The sequence below is a fragment of the Ambystoma mexicanum genome, chromosome 9 (assembly GCF_040938575.1).
Source record: "Ambystoma mexicanum isolate Mex_15411 chromosome 9, UKY_AmexF1_1, whole genome shotgun sequence".
In the NCBI taxonomy this organism is placed as follows: Eukaryota; Metazoa; Chordata; class Amphibia; order Caudata; family Ambystomatidae; genus Ambystoma; species Ambystoma mexicanum.
This window is the reverse complement of record NC_090931.1, coordinates 255,032,209-255,053,416: the sequence shown is the minus strand read 5'-3', so window position 1 is coordinate 255,053,416 and position 21,208 is coordinate 255,032,209. Positions and strand designations below refer to the sequence as shown.

Genomic DNA, 21,208 nt, shown 5'->3' with positions numbered 1-21,208 from the left:
CACTATTATTCCTTGTGCTAGCAGTGCATCTATTGTCTCTCTGATCCCTTCTTCTGCTTCGCGTGACAATGGATATTGTTTTACCCGGGGTAGAATTGCTCCCTGTTTAAGTTTTATTACCACAGGCTGAACCCCATGTAGTAACCCCACATCGTGGGGACCATTTGTCCATAGGTTAGTGGGTACTAACCTCATGTCATCATCAAAAAATGTATGTGGTGCTCCTACTACTGCCATTAATTCAACTTTAGTTTTTCTGGCTGTAACTACAATGTCGCACGGCATTGCTAGTTCCATCACTATTTCGCCATCTGTCTCAATGTCAGAAAATAGCTCCTCGTCCGAGAGCTCCCTCAGTGGGATATTTGCATTTGTACACAGTACTGTCCGCCACTCACATCCTTCCATATCAACGCCAATCACACATATTCTGTTTGCCGACACGTGTACTGCGTGCAAATCCAACGATAGCACTGACCCGGGAGCAGTGTCGGGGCTCACTATGGGGCGGAAAAGGAATTCGGCTGGAATCCTCCAATCCATCCTTTTTAGTTCTGGTACTATGAGAGCCAATGTTCTCATGCCCTCAACAAACATCTCCTCGTTTCTTGGTAAACCTCTGATCTCTTGCACGATTGTGTGGCCGTGTATTACTGCTAATATGCGGAGGGGACATATGCCTGGTGTCGAACATACGATACCGCTCCCTGTGAATGATATTGTCATATTTAGTTTGCTTAAGAGATCCCTCCCCAGCAAATTAATGGGAGAGTGTTCATAGTACAGTAAGGGTGCTTTCACTGTTTTACCCCCCACTGTCACATCCAATGCCTCTGTGTAAGGAACTTCAATTACAGCCCCAGAGAACCCCTGCGTCTCTAACGTTCTATTAGATAACGGGAACCGGCCCTCTCTAATGCATGATTTCTCCGCTCCCGAATCCACCATGAATATGAACTGCTTGTCTCCTATCTGCGCTCCTATCAATGGTTCCTCTGATGCATTGTGGGTCGTAGATAGTACTGGACACGCAAGTGCTCTCTGTGGGCTGTCCTATGCGGGGTGTCTCATTGCCCCCCCTTGATCAAAAATGTTCCCCGAAACTACCGACACCCCGCTATAAGGTGCGGGGACAGGCGCTCCATTAGCTACTGTGGCGAAAGTGTTACCTGGCGTGTATTGCATATTGTCATTATTCTGTGGGTGGTTTTGTGTTCTGTACTGATGTCCGTGTAGTTGTGCGTTACTTCTTTGTCCTACATTTTCTGGTTGCTGGTATTGTCCCATGGGGAGGCCGTAGGGGCTTCCTGGGTGGGGGTGACCGTACTGCTCTGTCTCCTGGAACCCGTTGTTTTGTCTGTTCCTGCACTCTCTTGAGTAATGCCCCCATCTCCCACAATTCCAGCAGCTCCCTTGTGGACCTCTGGGACCCTGCCACCCATTTCCTCCCATTCCTCCATACCCTTGTCCTCCTCTTCGGCCCCTGTACCCACCTCTTCCCCCTCTTGGGGCCCACTCTTGCCACGCGAAACCTCCGTTCTGCTCTTGTTCGTTCCACTGTCTCTGTCCTTGTCCGGCCCAATTAGCTGCAATTCTCCCTTGTATTGCTATCTGCCCCTCCTCTCCTTCGTCTCCCTCCCTCATGAGTGGGAGCCCTGCTACCGCTGCTGTAACCTTCACTAGCTTTGATTGTACCAACTTCGCTTCGTCTGCCAATCTTTTCTGGGCTACTTCCTTCTCTCTTTCTTTTATTCTTTTGCAATGGTGCACTATTATGCTTTGGATCTCCGGCCACCCCTTTGCCTCAACACCTGCTATTTTGTCGAGTGCCTTCTGCACCTCTTTTGGGAGCCCTCTCTTGATAATAAAGTAAAACAGAGACGTTGACTGATGCCAGGGCGTGCCCGTTTCCGCTCTCCACATCTCCTGCACCCGGAGAATGTAATCCATAGCATCCTCCCCGTCATTCATTGTACATTGCATTACTGACTGTAAATCAGGGGTATCTGGGAATGTCTCCCGCAGTGCGTCCCACACCCTTGCTCGTACTGTATTAAAGGAAGCCCCATCATGGCGATCACAGTCTAACGTCACGGCCGGGAAACCAGCCTTAGCCCATACTCTGTCCGCTTGATCTCCTACTGCGGATACTAGTAGGCTTTTTACATCGCCTACTGCTAACGGTATGCCGGCGGTATGTTTCTCAAATGCATATATCCACTTGCTCGCCCCTCCTGACAGCTGGGGCAATAATTTCATTAAATTAGCCTTATCCATCTGAGCCCATGGTATATAGTTTGGTCTCCCCCCCCCTCTGTGTATCAACGGAAGTTGTAACTTCCCTTTTGCTGTTGTACCCTCCCCTGCCTTAGTCGCTGCTGACTCCAATGACGCCATCTTCCCCACCCTATTTCTTAGTCGTCCCATCCATTCGTCGTCTATAGTCCCTAGCGAGCATGCACCGTCCACCTCCTCGCTTTCCCCTCCTACTGCCATACTCAACCTATCACTCTCATCCATCCCTCCTCTGACATCACATAACAAGTCCTCTCGGATCCCCCTCTCTCGTGATACATCACCAATGCTCCCTTCTACTGCTCCTACCTCAATTATTCGTGTCGGCTCTTCCTCAATTCTGAACAGTATTTCCCCCTTTTTCCATCCTTCCTCAATTTGTCTACTTTCGCTTGACGCTCTAGACGTGCGTCCTGATTGTGTAGGGGCGCACGCTGTGCGCTCACATATGTCTTTTATTCTTGAGAGTTCATCCCTTGCCACAGTAAGCCTCGACTCTAAGTCACTCGTTAGCTTCTCTATATCCACCCTCTGTGTGCTTCCCAGGGCGCGCTCTCTGGTGCTTTCGTATGGCGGGGGGGCTGTTGGTCTTTGTGGTGTAACAGTTGTGGGGGGAGGCACATAAGTAGGGTCGCTATATCCTGCTGCGGGGGCAGGTTTGTTTAATAGTGGGTACAAGCTAATCACCTCCGTAGGTTGTTCTGTATTTAACTGGTCCTTTTCCCCTCTTGGAATCATGAGTGGGTTGTCTGTTGTGGACGGCAGATCGACATTTGGTGCCGGATCTTTGGGTGGGGGTACTTCCTCAAACAATCTCCAGAGGTCTAGTATCTCCTTCCTATTTTGCCATTGTTTCCCCTTATACTTGAGGCTAATGCATGTTTGTACCATATCAAGAACGCTTTTGTCAAAAGACCCTCCCTCGGGCCAAATCTGGGGCAGACCCTCCCCTTTCAATTCTGTTACCCATTGATCATGGTATTTATTTATTCGTTCAGCGTACCCCGGTAAGCTCTTACAAATATGTGACAAGGGGGTTTCTGCCCCCATGTTCTAAATCACTAGCAACGACCGTGTCCACCTCCTCTACTTTTAGTTAGGTGTAGATATATGTATCTATATCTTTGTGGCACAGACAAGAGCGGACGTCTCAACAATATCACTCAAAGTTATTCACTGCGCAGATCCTTTCTTACTCACCACAACTCATCCCCTTCCCATTCCCATATATTCTCATGTGATTTCTCTTACAATCAATCAATTACTAGTTATGGCCAACACTCTCTCGCACCCCCTCTTGGTCAACCGTTCTTCTCCAATACTCACACGGTGCGCGCACCCTTCACAATGCTTTCCCACTCACACCTCGTCTTTTTTCCTCCCTTTCCTCCCTGGCCAGCTGTCCCTGTTTTCTGCTAAGGTTACTGTGTTCACGTCTGTACGTGCCACTACTTAGTCCCCACTGCTCCTAATGTGCTCCCTATTTTATAGTTTTTCTACAAGTATATTTGCCTTATACCCTTTTCCCGTTCACCCCTTGCCCCGTGGAATGGAAAAAAGAAATAGAAAGAGTAGCAACCACTAAAAATATTCCCGGTGTCTCCCTTTGCCAGACACCAATAACTTATTTCTTACTTCTTCATATATTCCCAGTACTAGTTTAGATAGCACTATGCGGCGCCGCCTTCCACCCCCTTTCGGAGCTAGGTTTCCGTCACTTCTACCACTTCACTTATTTCTTACTCCTAATGGCCATATGCAAAGAAAAGATAAAGAAAGTTTTCAGACCTGTCTTTAGTAGACACCCGTTATTCTCTCCTCTACCTGCCCACGTTCTCCTGTTCACAAGTTCCCCTCCCTCTCCCTTTAGGATCGCTCGCACTCGGTACTCACGTGCCCGTCTTGAACCGATAGTCTCCGAAACTGGGTCCGTCCAGGCGGTGTTGCCTTTCTGCTCAACGGTCAGCCCCGGCTCCGGCGAGCGGTACTCAAAGGGGATTTTGCAACCGGGATCCCGTACCCCTTCTAGTTTGAGTGCGCACTTCTAAGCGTACCGGTCGCCGTTGGCGGGTATCTTCCCGGAGCCGGCCCACCGTGCGTTTCCCTTTCTGACCGGAGATTCTCGTGCCAAAAGGGGGTCGTTAAAAGGAGTTCAGGAAAAAATAAATTTGGAAATATCACGTCGGGGTCACCACTGAGTGGAAGCGCCCCCAAGTTAGCACGATCCTCCCCGCAATGGGAGACAATAATGGACACTCCCGCAATGGGAATAAAGCCAAGACAGAGTGCGGGTGAGCGTAAGTGGGAGTTTATCGAAAGAATATGGCATGCAAAGAACTCTGCAACCTCCGAGAGCGCTCTGCCTGACAATCGCAAAGGCAGGCGTATTTCTAATACAAAAAACGTCATCAGAACCTACACACTATAGGGGGCACAAGTTAATTGGGATTGGGTGGCGTCGACTAACTATAGGTGTTGCTGCAGCGTGGTTGGTCCGGGCGAAAGGACGTCACTGGTCAGCCTCGTGGGTTGGGTTGGGCCTGGCAGGCCGGCTTGAGGTCATCCGGGCGGTGTTGGTACGCTGGGGCAGCCTGTGACAAAGATGAATGCCTTCCCTGACTTGGGTGCCCTAGATCATGCACATTGCAGTTACTAAAAACCCCATATCTAACTTTTACAGTAAATCTTTCAATCAATGAAATACAACACAGGAGGAATGCACCTTGTGAGGGGTCTGGTGGTCTTCTATTGGATTTACCGGTGTTCTGACGTCTGGTATTTCAGGTCGAGGGGCTGGGCTCTGAGGGCTTGGGCCGGGTGGTACATGTTTTATTACTACGTTAGAGGCTACTATGAAGGGGGCTCTGTGTCTTGTCCCGTTGTCGGGGGTAGTGTTTGTGCGGGGTCAGACGTCTTGGGATGGTCTGGGGGATTATGGGATTTACGAGAGGGTGCTGGTAGATCAGAGGATTCAAACGTGAGTTTATTACCGTGCTGTAAATAACACAGGTGGCGGCCGGTGGCCTTGGATGCTGTGTTGGGGCCTCTGACTCTCTGAAGCGGTTCCAGCTTGGTCGGGGGAGGTGGGGGAGCACGGCACAGACCTTAGCTTTTTTCTACTTGGCAGGCTTCGTAGGGTGGGAGGGAGAATGGCCTTGCATATATTCACAAAAGGTATTTTCCTCGTGTGTTGCCTGATTTTGAATACAAAACTTTTATATCATTTGTCTTAATTAAACTACTATACCATACATATATACTTCGAGTTCATTAAACATTTCGTTAGTATATTCAGTCTGAGTACCTTTTCGTTACCTAACATTATATTCACTACAGTGGTGAATTATTTTATGTACAATAGACGTTACATGAGGTAGTTCTAGGTTATGGCCTACAGAGATTAATACTCGCCGCTACGGGTGACTAAGAAAACATATACGAGTTCAGGTTTCTACATAAAACTGAAAGAACACTTATACATATAAAGGTTATACGTTTCGTCGACATCTTTCTCTGTGGTTATAGCAGCATTAGTCCAGACCTGGGGTGACATCATATAAACGTTACATCTTTATGGTTTATTCACAGTTTACAGGATCTGTTTAAACAGAGGTAGTTCGTTAATACCAATACTTGAGTTATTTTCTACTTTCTTCAGATAGTGATGCTTCAGCTTTTTCCCCGTCACCCCGGCCTCGCGGACCAGGTCATGCGGGGTGCAATATTACATTGTGAACGATGAAATGTTACAGTGTTGGTATCTCGGGTTTAGCTCATACCCGACTTTCTCATGGGAACGCGCTCGCAGCGGATCTACCAGGGCTACTGCGGCAGGGATACTTGGAAAGCCCTCCAAAGGTGGGGGCCGCACTGCAGCGCGCTGAACTCACGCCATCTTTGCTGGGCAAAAAGGCTTCTAGGCCTGTCTAAACGTTAGTGTGTGTGTATGATGGGTACGTGGGGGCAATGTCATCGGCGGGCAAGCCCCCCTCCACCTGGGCCCGGGTGGCATGAGGGATCGCCCGGCGAGCCATGGTCCCCATCGGGGGGAGAATAATGTAAGAGAGGGGGGCCCTAAGGCCTGTCCTCCCCTACAACCTCCACCCTCAACCCCCAATAAATCCAGACAATCAGAATTTTTTACTGTACACTTGAGACACATTTTCCTCCCAGGACCACAGAGTCAAAGTACCGTTTAGCATCACAAAGGTTTGTATGTGCAGCACTTTACATCCCGTTAAGAGATCATGAATGCAGTCGCTTCTGCTTGTGTTTAATTACCCAGTAAAAGATAGATGCCAGGAGCAGGGGGGTGTTCAAAGGCAACACTTCAAAAGGTGACTGAAGGTTAAAATTAGAAAAGTTTAAATAAAGTTATTATTCTCTTGAGACACAATGGACAAGATGAATTCCTTGCCTCCACTTTTACCTTTGCTTCCACGGCTGTTGGAAACCCTGTATCTTCTCAGAATAATAAGGTTCTTTCAGTCATTGGCTAGCGGGGCTTTTCTCAAACAGCTCAGCATCAGAAGAGCACCAATGTTCTTCTTCGTTCATTTACTTGCAAGTACATTTTCGAGTCACTCTTTTCACTCACTTCTTTGGCTCGCTTTACCTTTCAACATCGCTGCCCTAGACTTCTGGAGTATTAGTATGACCACTCACTATGTCCAAGTTCTACTTGGCATGTATAGTGTCTTGGCTTTATCTGTTTCTAGCAGGCAGCTCTTTGATTCTCTTGGTATTTGCCAATGGCACTGCACTGGATTTCTGAAAATCTTAGAGCCTCATCTCCCAGTAGGCAAAATTATTTTGAGCTTTTTCTTTTGTCAGCACCCCTGCAGTAGGTCTTTGGATTGCTTGGCCCACAGCTCCTGGTGCACAGTTCTTCTCTGATTTTCCTGGCTTTGTCAGCGCTGCAGTGCTTAGCCTTTGGAGTGCTAGATCCACAACTCCCAGTATGCAGTTCCTCCCTGTTTTTTAAGCTTCTCTTTCAGTTTCTTGATTCTTTGTCTGCCTCCTCAACTCCATCTTGTATCTCTTGGTGCCAAGACCTTCATTTGCTACTACTCTGCGACATCTCATTTGATAGTCTCTCCATCTGACAGTTCTTTAGTGTCAGGGCTGATTGCTTCTTTCTCTCTCCTTCGGCTTTTGAGAGTATCCCTCACTGGGACCATGTTTGCGAGTTTGCGCTTGCAGCTTCTCTTCGCTCAATTTTGTCTCTAAGTTCTTTGCTGTATGGACAGTTTTGACTCTGATTTTTCCATCAGCAGTTTGGCAGGGCGTTGGTCCCTCAGCATCTGAACACATTGGTTTTCTGATAGTCTCTGAGCTGATTTGATCCCTTCCACCAAGTACTTGCAATGCAATGCTGATTTTCTGCATACATCTCAGTTGTGCATTCTGCTCCTCACTGCAGCTCACAGTTCACAGCCACAACCACAACCCGCTTGTCTTGCCGTCTTCTATTTCCTCTTGCTAGGTCATGTGATCATAGACAGCAAAGACATATTTGTTTTCTCCCAAATGTCAGTTTGTCAGTGGGGCTACTTCATCACAGCCCTCTTGGAACAGAGAATAGTCAGTGCCAGAAGTGCACAAGTGTACATAAAAGGCTAGAGCACAGGGGAGCTGGTAAAATGCTCACAGGGAAGGCAGATGTTCAGACACAAAATCTGCCCTTCAGCACAGGATATGCCAGAACAGAACTGTATGGTTTGACTGGGATTTAAAACCTACTTTTTGAGGCACACCCTCAACATCTGTCGAATCAGCGGCCAGCATTAAAAGGCTTCAGATATGTTTAATCTATCAATTGTTTTTCATCTGGGGCAGAGTTTGCCGAGACTATACAGTGGGATTTGGGTGCATACCTTTATGCACATAACTCTTTGGGAGTCATTTTGAAAGTCCACAGACCAAAAGGAGCTGTTAAAACCAATCATTAAAAGGTTTATTTTTTGCATGCAGAGTGGGGGCATGGAAAGGGATTACCAGTTCCACCTCCCTTTCCCACTCTGCCTGCAAAAACCCAATGGTTTTCCACCAGCATGTTATTTTCATGATGGTAGAAGACCATTGGACTCCTATCGAATCATCTGGAAATACAGCAAAGCATAAATGGTAGGAGGCATTTACACTTCTTTGCACTATGAAGTGCAAACATGTATGCAAACATATTTGGATCAGGCATTACATGCATTTCTTGCACTTGTAGTGCAAATAAGGAAAATGACATGGAGCTGAAGAATGTGCCCATCAGAGCGCACGTTGTATTTTAGGGGATGACCTTGTTAGTAATCATGTTGTTTTGATAAGCTCGTATATGAGGGAGGAGGTTCTACTCGAACACAAAATAGGCCTGACCAACAAAATTAAAATAGCCTAAATTGATAAAGATTATATTGTGAGTTCCCCACGAAGTGTGTAGCTAGAGTCTGGAGTCCATTTTCTGGATACTGTAAAAGCTAGGGTATAGATTAGTGACCTCTCGGTCTACATTACATTCCTACCGTTAGAATACAGACTGGTAACATTATAGAACGGTATCAGGAGATCATTGTAAGAAAAGAATAGTACAGATATAACCACCTTCTTACTTCTATCCACAGACACACTAAAACAGGCTGTCCCTACAGGAAGACCACCCTGTCCCTATCCCAGAGAATCTCTCCCTAGGGGCGGATGGTGCACCGCCTATCTAAAAGGGGTAGAACAAAGAACTCTCCCTATCAACATCTATAATACAATTAAGAAACACAGACTCAAGTCACAAATACCTAAATTGAGACATTCTACATTAGATAATGTCTCTACCATGAGTATCATGGAGCATACTGCTTTCTGGAATTTCTCACTACTTTATGTGAGAATGTGTGCATAATGGTATGTTGTAAAGCACATTGGTTACAATAACATAGGTCAAAACTATCAGCTTCACACAGTGACAGCCCAGCAGTATGTGAGGGGGGAATGTGCAGTCGATACATGCTTTATTTTCACAGGGGACTTTACTGCCTGCCTCTTATCAGGGGCACGTTCCCCGCTACGCTTTTTTGTTTGTTTGTTGCAGAGACCTCTCAGCTCCATAAAAAATGTAACGCAGAATAATGGGAGCTGCCAGGGCATCGGAAGACTGGTCCCGCCGGCTCTCATTTTTCTGCACTAGCAGCATAAGCAATGCTCCTGTACAGGGTGGGGATCTGCAACATGAACCTGCTGACTAACAGGGGGTTGCGGTTGGTACTCTTGCTCAAAGGAGGTTTGTCTGGCATTTCGGTGCTGGACTGCCCTTGTGTGTGGGTCAGAGACTGATATGCAAATGGATATTCCTCCTTTGTGAAAAGTACAGTGAGCAGAAAGCGATGCCTGTGGACTCTCAAAGTGGAAAAAAAACCACAGAACAGGTTATCATGCTATGTAGTTTCTAGGGAGGGGCGCCTGCTACCTTTTTTGTAGTTTTGCAAGGAACTTGGGGCTGGTCACCCAAAGTTACCTGGGGGAACCCAGACGTGGACCCCTTGCTCACTTTGCTCCGAGAGGTACCTCTACCTCACTGATGAGGCCCAACAAGGCTGAAACACGTGTCTGGGGTTGCTGTTGGTACTCTTGTTCAAAGGAGGTTTGCCGGGCATTTCGTTGCTGGACTGCCCTTGTGGGCGGGACAAAGACTGATATGCAAATGGTTGTTCCTCCTTTGTGAAAAGTACAGTGAGCAATAAGCGATGGCTGCTGACTCTCAAAGTGGAAAAAAAACCACAGAACAGGTTATCATGCTATATAGTTTCTAGGGAGGGGCGCATGCTACCTTTTTTGTATTTTTGCAAGGAACTTGGGGTTTGTCACCCTAAGTTACCTGGGGGAACCCAGGCGTGGATCCCTTGCTCACTGTACTCAGAGAGGCACAACTCCACCCAACAAGACTGAAACATGTGTCTGGGGTTACTGTTGGCATTCTTGTTCAAACGAGGTTTCCCTGGCATTTTGGTGCTGGACTGCCCTTGTGGGCGGGACAATGACTGATATGCAAATGGATATTCCCCCTATCTGAAAAGTACAGTGACCACAAATTGATGGCTGCGGACTCTCAAAGTGGAAAAAAACCACATAACAGGTTATTCTGCCATGTTCTTTTTAGAGACAGGCGCCTGCTACCTTTTTTGTATGCTGACTAACAGGAAAGTTCTCCTCTCCCGTTAGGCAGCGTGTCTATGTCCAAGAGATGAAGGGAAGGCCATCCAGTCCTCCCTGTGGCTGCGCAAGACCATATGGAGGATGTCTGCAGGTAAGTTTGTTTTTTAAAACTTTTTGATCTTTATTGAATGTAATATGTGTGTATGTATGTTTGTTTTTAGGAATGCATGCATGAACGAGTTGTATGAATGTTTGAATGTGCAGATGGAAGTGGTGCGTGTGTGCTTGTGTGTTTGTGTGTGTGCTAGCTCCAACCCCTACATTTAGTGTCCTCACTCAAGGGGGCCCCTACATTTAGGGGTGGGAGCTACTGGGGGCATGGTATTGTTTTTTTCTTTACCATTGATGCACAGTAGGGTGTGAAAAGAGTCAAACAAAGTGATATTGAAATGTTATCACATGGCTAGACTGACCTACATTGAATGTAGGCCAGTCTAGCCACGTGATAAAACTTGACTTATCATTTTCTTTACCCAGATGCACAACATTGTGTATCAAGGGTAAAACAAAAACATGATAAGTGTTTTTAAGTGGCTAGATGGGCCTATATTGAATGTAGGCCACTTTAGGGAGGACATGACACTTATGTTTGCTCTACACTTGATACCAAGTAAAAAGTGCCTTTCCACACTAAGAGAGTATATGCAGACTGGCAGTACTACGGTCATTCTGCATACACGTTCTTAATGTGTCATGGCATTCTTGTAAAAGCGCACATAAGTGTGATTGCAGGGTTACTAGCCTATCTTGGTATAGCCAGTCTGGATATATTTTCTTTCTGTAGCATGGCATTTTTTACTGCCTTTGATGCCTAATATGGTAATACTGGTATATATCGGTGCAGCATGCATGGACATTTGAAGGCACAGCCAGCATTAAAATGTTTTTTTATACTAGCATATGTTGTGGGCAAAGGTTGAATAAAATATACTGCAAAATAGTCCGGTGCACTGTTGTAGACTTGCATTTGTTGGGTTTGTTCATGTGCTACCATAGCAATCTGATAGCAAACTGTGGTGCTCTTTACCCAATTTTTCACAGAATGTGCTGTAAAATGCACCATTTGAATCCGTTATTTAAAACATGTTCACGGTGGGGGCGAGGGAGAGTGCCCATAATCCCCCCCTTCTTTGGTTTGGGCTCCCTCGCTGCCCTTGGTCACACCTGCATTTTGAGCTCAAACATTTACACCCCTCCAGTTCAAAAATTCACCGTCTGCCACTTGCTGCACATTGTACTAAGTCATTAACATAGACCGCATTGACACACAAACCAACCTACACTGGTTTGTTGGATCTGTCTTTTGGACATTGTCCTACTTCCTGATAGGCCAATCGATATCGATATCTGTGTGGGGATCCCATTGATTCTAAAGTTCATTCAGCACCAACACAGTGCCCCCCCCCCCTACGTGAGACTAAACATCAGATGATGCGCTCTACTCGCCTCGTGCAAATTCCTACATCGGGCTAGATTCAGCAGTACATTTAAGATTACATCATGCATTGTATAGGGAAATGCAGAAATGGGTTCCACTGTAACTTTTGTTTTCATATGTTCTCATGCATGGAAGTTGTACAAAATTGGCATGCAACTTCTGTGGCTCAATATGAACACTCATACCACATTTGGTGAAGATACATAGTAAATTTGACACACATTTTAAAAACACATACTTAAATGCAAACAGTATGCAAAATATACACAATAAATTAAATAACATATAAACATACCCACACTGCTCAATCAAAGAACCGTCTCACAAAAGCACGGGTCCTGATTTACAAAGTGTATTTCAATGGAATGTTACAATTTATTTATTTATTGGTTTTTTAAGGCACCAAAAGACAAAAAAGAGGGGTGGCAACAAGGGAGAAATATACACGAATACACAAATGGTCCTACTAGGCCTTGTGACATTCGGTTGTGCAAGTGCAGAATAAGAAGTGTGAGGGAGGTGGGGCAGTGCAGATCTGAGCAAAACGAAGTGCTAAGGTGGGAACGAGAGGGTGAAGGGGCGACGTGCAGGTGAAACAGGGAGGCCCAAGGGAAAGTGCCATGAAAAACAGGTAAGCACAGGGAAAGGGGCTAGGGTGTAGGACTGGGAGAGGGAGCCTGGGGCCCTGAAGCCAGTCATAGAGGAGGAAGAAGGAGTTAGCAGGGTAGGGGGATAGAGAAGGAGGAGGAGAAAAGGAGGGTCTTGAGGACCTTCCAGAACTTAAGGAGATCCTTATCAAGCCTGAGAAGGGCAGGGAGACCATTCCAGAGGGAGGCTCCTGTGGAAGAGAGACATCTACCCCCACGCTTAGAGAAGCAATGGATTTGCAGAGAGTTGGAGCAAGCAGACTCAAGGGCTCTTGCATTGAGGTATTTAGAGAGAGAGTTAGATGTAACTGGGACCCAGGACCCAGCCAGCTTTGTGGATGGTTCAGTGGGTCTTGAATTTGATCCTAGCAGCAACGAGAAGCCAGTGGAGAGAAATTAGGGCTGGAGAGGTGTGGTCCCTGGGCTTGAGGCCAAAAATAAGCCTCACAGACCTTGTTTGAATTAGTTGAAGGGGACGAAGGGAGGATGAAGGAAGATTAAGGAAGAGGCTGTTACACTAGTGATGCCTAGAAAGGACCAGAACTCTGGAGAAATTGGGTTTCTGGGGGAAGGTGAGGGAAGGGAGAATACCTCTGAGAATGTGCAGCTGATAGAGGACCTTCTTTGCAAGGTCTGTGATGTGAGCAGAGAAAGAGAGAGAGGAATCAATGATGACACCCAGGTTTTCTGCCAGACAGAAGGGTGGGGGGAGGGGGCCCATAGAGGGAGGCCAGAGGGCTGGAGGGAAGGTGGGAGTTGGGGTCCCAATGGAAATCATCTCAGACTTATTGACATTAAGGCAGAGATCATTGGCAGCACACTATGACTGAATGGCAGTCAGACAGTCGGGAACGAGAGAGAAAAAAGAGGAGGAAGAAGAGGGAAGCTTGAAGGAGAGCTGTGTGTCGTCTGCATAGCACTGGAAGTGCAATTAAAAAACGTGTTTGTAAATCAGGCCCATGGACCCTTACTACCATCTTTGTGCATTTCACACCAAACAATGAAAAAGTACAAACAAGTAAACGTACAACAACCATGTGCAATCAAAACAGAATGCACTATTAACAAACACATCAATGTAATAACAACAATCCAAAACATAAGGGTGAGCTAAAGTTAGAGCATTCTTTTTATGTTAAGGCTTTAAATGTAGGTTAACCTTAACATTGGCATTCCCAGTGTATGCAGATTTTAACCCTTTATAAGTTGTATACTTCTTATTTTTTTTTATGTTCCTGCTTATATTCATACAAACTTTGAGAATAGGGTCAAATCGGATCATACTAAGTTAAATGTGTACAATTATGATTGCCACAATCCCTCACTGGAACAATAGTCAGCATCAAAAGATGAAGCTCAAGACGTAGGTAGTGTTCAAACCTTCTGATAAGAGACATTGTGGGCTGGAATTGTAATGACTCTATTGAATCGGTTTATCGCCAACTGAAAGACTGATCATGTTATTCCATCATTCCTAAAGATCCTACTATTCAGATGAATGACACTTTAAAAAGAAATGAGATAATTGGCACACATTACAGCTCATATCAGCAGATGTGATAGCCTCTCTATGTTATATTTTCCACTATCCCCACCTTCTACTTGCTACCTAAACTCCACAAGTCCTCTCCAGGTCCAGGCATAACGATAGGAACTTCTATGTGTTTTTTAACAGAACCACTCTCTAGTTGTATTGATTTATTTTTTATTTTTGCTTCCATATGTTAGATGTCTCTATTCTAATATTAAAGACACAGGTGCTGTATTGAGTAGAATAAACATTGTGCCTTGCGAGGAGGCCTTTCTCCTTGTAACACTATGTGTTACATTGCTCTGTACAGTGATAATCTAGAGTCTGACAGATTGTTTCATGATGGGGAAATTGATTCTTTTGAGTTTTGCAGGTATCCTGTTTTGGATATGTATGTGAGATGTTTGGTGATATTTTACCTAATATTTGATAGATCAGATATGAGTCAACTATTGAAGGGGTTTAGGCAGCCGTGGATGTTCTTTCATATATTACAAGTTTCAGTCAGGTGGCCTCCTAAATTAGTGGAAAGAATAAAGTACACCTTTTTCTGAAGAGGACTAAAAGAGAGGAAATGATGGGTGCATGGTGGAGTGAAACCTTTGACCTCTCTGAGGCACCAATCATTCCAGATTTACAGACCATCAACAAGTCACTTTTGGAGTCCCTAAAGTCTCATTCCCCTCCCCAGTGATCTTCAATCAGTATATGGCGCCTCTTGGGTCCCTTCTTGCCGGCCCAAGCATCCTACTTCAGCACTATGTGGATGATAAACAGTTATACCTCAAAGTACGTTGTGATCAAGACATCTCAAATCTCAGGGATAGCCATTCTTCTAGCCAGTCAGGAGTGATCTGTAGTTAAGTGTTATACAAGCTGAATTTGTCTAACTAGACCAACCGGATAAACAGGAGACAATTCAAGGATGGCTTGATGACCTGTACATGGATGGATTCACTCAGGTGGCCCCATCCACCGATTCCTAGTCATTTAATCGTAAAAAATGCATCAAAATGCCACACAATCGAAACGAAAGAATTGTTTCCCAAAGCATCGACAGGCTATCTTTTATGTGTAAAAGTGCCTTTCCATCAAAACCAGTCTTTCGAAAATATAAATTGACTGGTTTCAATGGAAATGTACTTTTACATGTAAAAGGAAGCATTGCAATGCATTTTTATGTAACGTTAAAACGTTACATGGAGCTGTCCAGTGCTGAAATTTTGACACTAGCCAGCTCCTTGTTACGTTTTAATGTTTTTTTGTATATTGGGGGGTGCCCCCTAACCCCCATGCCCCCCCAACCCTAGCCCAACCCTTAAACTAACCCTAGAACGACCCTAACCCTAGCCCCAACCCCAACCCTAATCCTAATGCAACCCTTAATCTAACCCTATCCCCGACCCTAACCTTAACCCTAGCCCCAACCCTAACCCTAATGCAACCCTTAATCTAACCCTAGACCCAACCCTAACCCTAACCATAATATAACCCTTAATCTAACCCTAGCCCCAACCCTAACCTTAACCTTAGCCCCAACCCTAACCCTAATGTAACCCTTAAAATAACCCTAGCCCCAACCCTAACCCTAATGTAACCCTTAATCTAACCCTAGCACCAACCTTAACCCTAAACTTAATGTAACCCTTAATCTAACCCTAAACCCTAATCCTCACTTCTAACCCTAACCCCAATTTCAAATATACAATTGAATTATATTCAACGAAAGGGTCCTTCGATGGTAAGGCTTTTCGTTGCATATAATCTCATGGTATGGTGTTAGATGAAAATGCATTTGATGGAATGACTAGATACCCCATCTACCCAATCTCTTGGGATCACGATTGACAGCAACCTCTTCTTCCGCCAACACATTACCAAAAAAACAAACCACCTGCTATCAACTAGCACTCATCTGGAAGAGAAAAACCTTTGTCCCACCGGAGGACTTCAGAATCACGATCCAGGCCTTAGAAGTCACTTCAACGGATGGATTGCTCTCTTTGCCTACATCTCGGCCACACACCTCACCTTCCCAAGGACTGTACACGCAGCCTCATGTCTTATCACAGGATCAAAGACATTGACTACATCTCCGTATCCTAAGAGAGCGGTAATGGTTATCTATAACAGTCAGATTACTCTTCAAGATAGCCTGCATCACATACAAGGCAACCACCTCTCAGGGATCTGCCTGGTTTACCACAATACCCAACATTCCAGATGGCAGCTCAACTCCAGGAGTAGGTCATGGCAAGGCCCCAGATAAAACTGGCTCACAAATAATGAATCAGTAAACAAGTATTTTCTTGCTATTCACCAGCCTTTTCAAATATTCTCCAGGTGGCAATTTGAATGGCCCCAACACCCTGGCAGTTCAGGAAGGACTTCAAGATCCTGATCTTCAGGGAGCAGCCATGGATTACATATGACCCTGAGCTCTTACTGCAAGGAGAAAATCAACACTATGGGCCAGGAAATCCCAGATCCATATTCCAAACCTGTCTCCCCTGGGGCCAGCTTATAGTTATGCTGTAGACATCAACCGGCATTGCACCACACTCTATTTCTCCCAAGCTAGGATTGTGCTATATATGCCCAAATACAAAATATAAATAAAAAACTCTAAATTGGTTTATGATTGCAAGAGCATAGAAGTGAATGCTGTGAGCGAGGAAAGTGAGATTCAACCTTGAGATTCACTAGGTGCCCAGACGTTGATGACTAATACTGATTAGTTCTCTGCATGCTCACCTTTCAGACAACGATGTCACCCACAACTAGGTTTGCCTCTGTATTGTGGCACAAAGGGGCATTATGTAAAAGAGGCACTATTTGGCTTATTAGGTCATTGGGAACCTAAGTCAGAAGAAGGTACCTCCTGTGGGGAAGGCATTAGTGGGTGGTAAAGGTTAACTGCCCTCTGGTTGCTAACAGAATTGGATGTGCCAATTGCACTGGCTTTAGTTCTTTCATCAAGTTGAAAGTAGTGCTGTTTTTTGTGGACAGTTGTATGAGGTCTCTTCTTTATAGGATTTGTGGGTTTCAGGTATTTGTGCGCACCAAATGTGGGCTAAGAAGTTGGGGGTTTCTGTAACGTGAAAGTCCCAGGAGGACATGTTCCTTGTGGAGGATGGAACAATTAAATTCTCTATGCCCATTAAAAGTCAAACAAGACCATTGGGAATGGTCCTGCTTGGTATCCACAAGAAGGTCTTGTTCTTTCACTTGTTATCTCCCAAGATTGATTTTGGAGAAGCCATGGTTGGAGAGCGTTAGGGAGAATTCTCATAAATGGTTGATTTCCCTTACCTACTGAGTCCCTCAGCAGCTTTGCTGGATTTCTGGGATTTTCTTTTTTACACCTGGTAAGAGTGTGAGCCTTTTTTCCTACTCTTACATGTGTTTTGCTATGTGTATTTCTACTTTTTGTGTGATCTCGGGCACTCGAGCCTCACCTACTCCATGGCACCATATTCGTCCATGTGTGTTACACAGCACCTTCAGTGCAGTGACACAGGGTTGTCTTTTAGACTTCCCACCGACTCCATTTTCTGGGGCTGGCTACTGTCCCCCAGAAAAGATAAAGTTGCCATTAACTTTATTTAGTCCCTTTTACCACAGACCCAGTACACCCCATCTTCCAACAGACCCAGTACACCCCATCTTACATGGAGTATTGGAAAGGGTTAAATCTTATCCCTTTTTGTCTGTGCCTCTTGGAGCATTGTTTCGCTCCCTTTACATCAAGACTTGGCTGGTGGCAGTGGTATCTACCCTAACATTTCTACCACGTTTATCTTATATAAACGTGTTAATGTTTTAGGCTATTATACAAGCCTCAAACATAAACCACTTGACCAAATACATTTTATTTTGGCTCCGGCTGGGTATATCCGCCATTTCTTTTTGTTAAAGTATTTCTCTTGTTTTACTCTACGCACCAAACCAGGTTTGGTCCCTTTGTTGATCGCTTTTTCGCGGGCTTCTGCACAGAAGCCCTCCTGTAGGCGCCTGAGAGTCTGGGTAGGCAGGATGTGAGAGAGGGGTTTTAGGACCCCTGCCATGGGTTCCCTTGGTAACCCAAGTCGCACTCCTATCTGATTGGCTAAGGGGACTGGCCTTGCCAGACCAGCCACCCTTATGTGTGATTGACAGCCAGGCTGTATGAATGGGGGAAAACTGCATAAAAAGCAGGTCTCTGGGACTGGAAGAGCAGAGCCGCCACTGGAACGAAAGAACCAACGAGGAACTGGAAGACGAGGACCCCTACAATGACTGATCCGCCCGGTGAAGCCCTGCTGCAGGTCCGAATCTCCAGAATCCGACGACAGAGAAGATCCTCCAGGAAACTTCTTCCCTTGAGCTGGTGGGACCAACCAGTTCACCCAAACTGCAAGCCAGGACCCCTCCTCTGTTCGAATTCACTGTACAGAGCTACAGTGGGCCGGATAGCCAGGAAGGTCGGACCCTGCTTGGCTTTTAAGGAGCGCACCTTTTATTTGTTGTTTGGCGTTGCTGCTGGTTTCTTCCCTGGTTAGTGCAGGACCCTCCAGTCTTCCTACTTCTGATCAGTCCGACAGTCGCTTCAGGAACCGTGAGCCTGCAGAAACTACCAGGAACATCTGCCTCAGCTACAGCCCCCTCTCCGTTTTAAGGAACTGTGCAAATCCGGTTGTGCATTTTGTTCAGTCGTGGTGAAAGTGTTTGAAATCTTTCTCCAATCCAAGGGCTTGTCCTTCTCTTCTCTTTGAACTAACTTTTCTACCAACCAACCTCATCCGGAAACCGTGCCACAAACTTTACCACAAACTACCCTGAACTGTATTATCTTCAGCAAAAGACTTTGAACCATTGACTTTGGCCCTAAGCCTTTTCTATCTGATTTTATCATTGTAGTCTCTCTTGTTCGCTTGCCCTGAGTACTTACCTGTTGGTGTGGATTCATTTCTGTTAACTTTTGTCTTTCCCTCCCTTTTAAATTGCTGGAGTGCCATTTTGCTCCCACTTCATTTTGTGAGCTTAACTTGTCTGGAATTTAAGGGAAGTGGTGTGGTGTATTAAGAGTGTGATTTTTAAACTGCTTAGAAAGGTGTGATGTTATACAAGTGAAGAGTGAAATAAATGTATATTCTTTTACTTGAAAACCTTGAGTCAGTGTTTGCCTGAATCATAGTAATTGCTGTCCTTTGTGTAACTATTTGATACTGCTCACTTACTCTTGAGATAAATTTGTCTGCTCTGCTACTGCTACCACTTTAACTGTGTAGTACAGGCTTGTACCAAAGGTGAAATTGTACTGTGACTTGTAGTCTTAATTGTGTGTGGTGTTCCCAAAGGGTACTGCATATAATTCTGCCTAACACTGGTGTACAGCAGTGAGGATAAAAGTATAGTAATTACACTTAGAGTGCTGCTATTACCTTGGATAAACACAACCACTAAAAAGCAATATTAATCATGTCTGATATGGAAAGCCACAGTCAGGAGACCCTCCTGAGTTACACTGCTGTTTATTTAAGAAACATGTGTAAAGAAAGGAAACTCTCTGCCAAAGGCAAAAAGTCTGAATTGATTGAAACATTGTTAAAGAGTCCAAGTCTAGGGGGTCGGTGTGAAATACCTGACTCCTTAGTAAATGTGGAAAGTATTGAGGATGATAATGTATCTGTTACTGATGAATTGGAAGAAGTAGATGTGTCTCCTAATGTAGGTCTCTCTGCTTCCTTGCCTGCTCAGCAACCTCAACTCCTGTCCACCGGGACCCCCACAGGTCCTACACTCTGTCCGGAATTCATTGCTCTAGAGAAAATGAGGCTTGAACTGGAATTCAAACATTTAAATGCTCAAAATGAACACAAAAATTAAGAACTGAAACTCAGAGAAATGGAGTTCAATCATGAACTAGAAATGAAAAGATTGTCTCTTGAAAATGCTTCTCTCCCACAGTCCTCTAGGTCTTCCAGTCCTAAGAGACCCCGTATGCCTAAAGAAATTGTGGGTATGTATGAGGTTAAGCTTGATATTTTGGATTGATTGGCAATGTTTGAGTATAACCATAGTATTCAAGGTCTCACAGGGAATCAATTGCTTCCCTGGCTCTTCTCTAGGCTACCCACTGTTGCATCTGATGTTGTGATGGAGATCGGGGAGGTGGATAGGATGGATTATGAGTGTGTGAAGCTAGCTTTAATTGCTAGATTTGGGAATATCCCTTCCCAGTACCTTAAGAGGTTTAGGACCCTCAAAAAGCATGATGGTACCCCTTGGGCTACCTGGGTATGTGAGTGTTTGAAAAACTTAGACGGTTGGATTAAGGGTTACAGAGTAAACACTTATGAAGGAATGATAAATCTTGTAATGTTGGAGTCTATTTTTGATGTCTGCTCTCCTGAGCTCAGACAGCACTTGGCTAATTCTAAGGAGACCCTCAAAAAGCATGATGGTACCCCTTGGGCTACCTGGGTATGTGAGTGTTTGAAAAACTTAGACGGTTGGATTAAGGGTTACAGAGTAAACACTTATGAAGGAATGATAAATCTTGTAATGTTGGAGTCTATTTTTGATGTCTGCTCTCCTGAGCTCAGACAGCACTTGGCTAATTCTAAGGAGATAGATTCGAAGAAGCTAGCTAAGGCTGCTGACTTGTGGGTTGCCAACAGGGCTACTCACAAGGATTCTGGGGCTACTCAGAAAAGAGATGAGGGGAAACAACCAAAGAAAGACAACAAAGAGAATTCAAATACCTCAAATCCAAAAGAGGGCCACAAACAACAAAATAAGGGTAAACCACAAGGGAAACCAAATCAGGCTAGTGCACCATCTGGACCCAAACCAGATGGAGGTCAGAACAAACCCCCACTCATTAAGACATTCGGGAAATGTTATGTTTGTGGGTCAACTGACCATGTGAAAGGGGATCCCAGATGCAAGGGTAAACCTTCAGGGGTCCACACTGTCTCCTTAGCCTTCTCCCCAGAGGAAGGAGTCCCTATGACAAGTGGAAACTTTCACCTAATGGCTGAAGAACCCATGCAAGTCTCAGCTAGTGTTTCTTTAGTGTCCCTGGGCTTGTGGGAACAACAGTTTAGATGTCTATAA

The 21,208-nt window shown here is 45.2% G+C and overlaps 1 protein-coding gene across 2 annotated transcripts in view; it reads left to right on the top strand.

The window, feature by feature from the left end:
• Positions 1 to 21,208, top strand: part of LOC138487932 (ICOS ligand-like) — a 384,713-nt gene that overhangs the window by 323,991 nt on the left and 39,514 nt on the right. The window contains exon 7 of one of the 2 annotated variants that reach the window (XM_069614564.1): positions 10,498 to 10,582. The exons of the other annotated variant lie outside the window; for it this stretch is intronic. Coding sequence (XP_069470665.1) covers positions 10,498 to 10,582 — 85 coding nt within the window. The remainder of the gene's footprint in view (positions 1 to 10,497; positions 10,583 to 21,208) is intronic. 2 annotated transcript variants of the gene reach the window in all.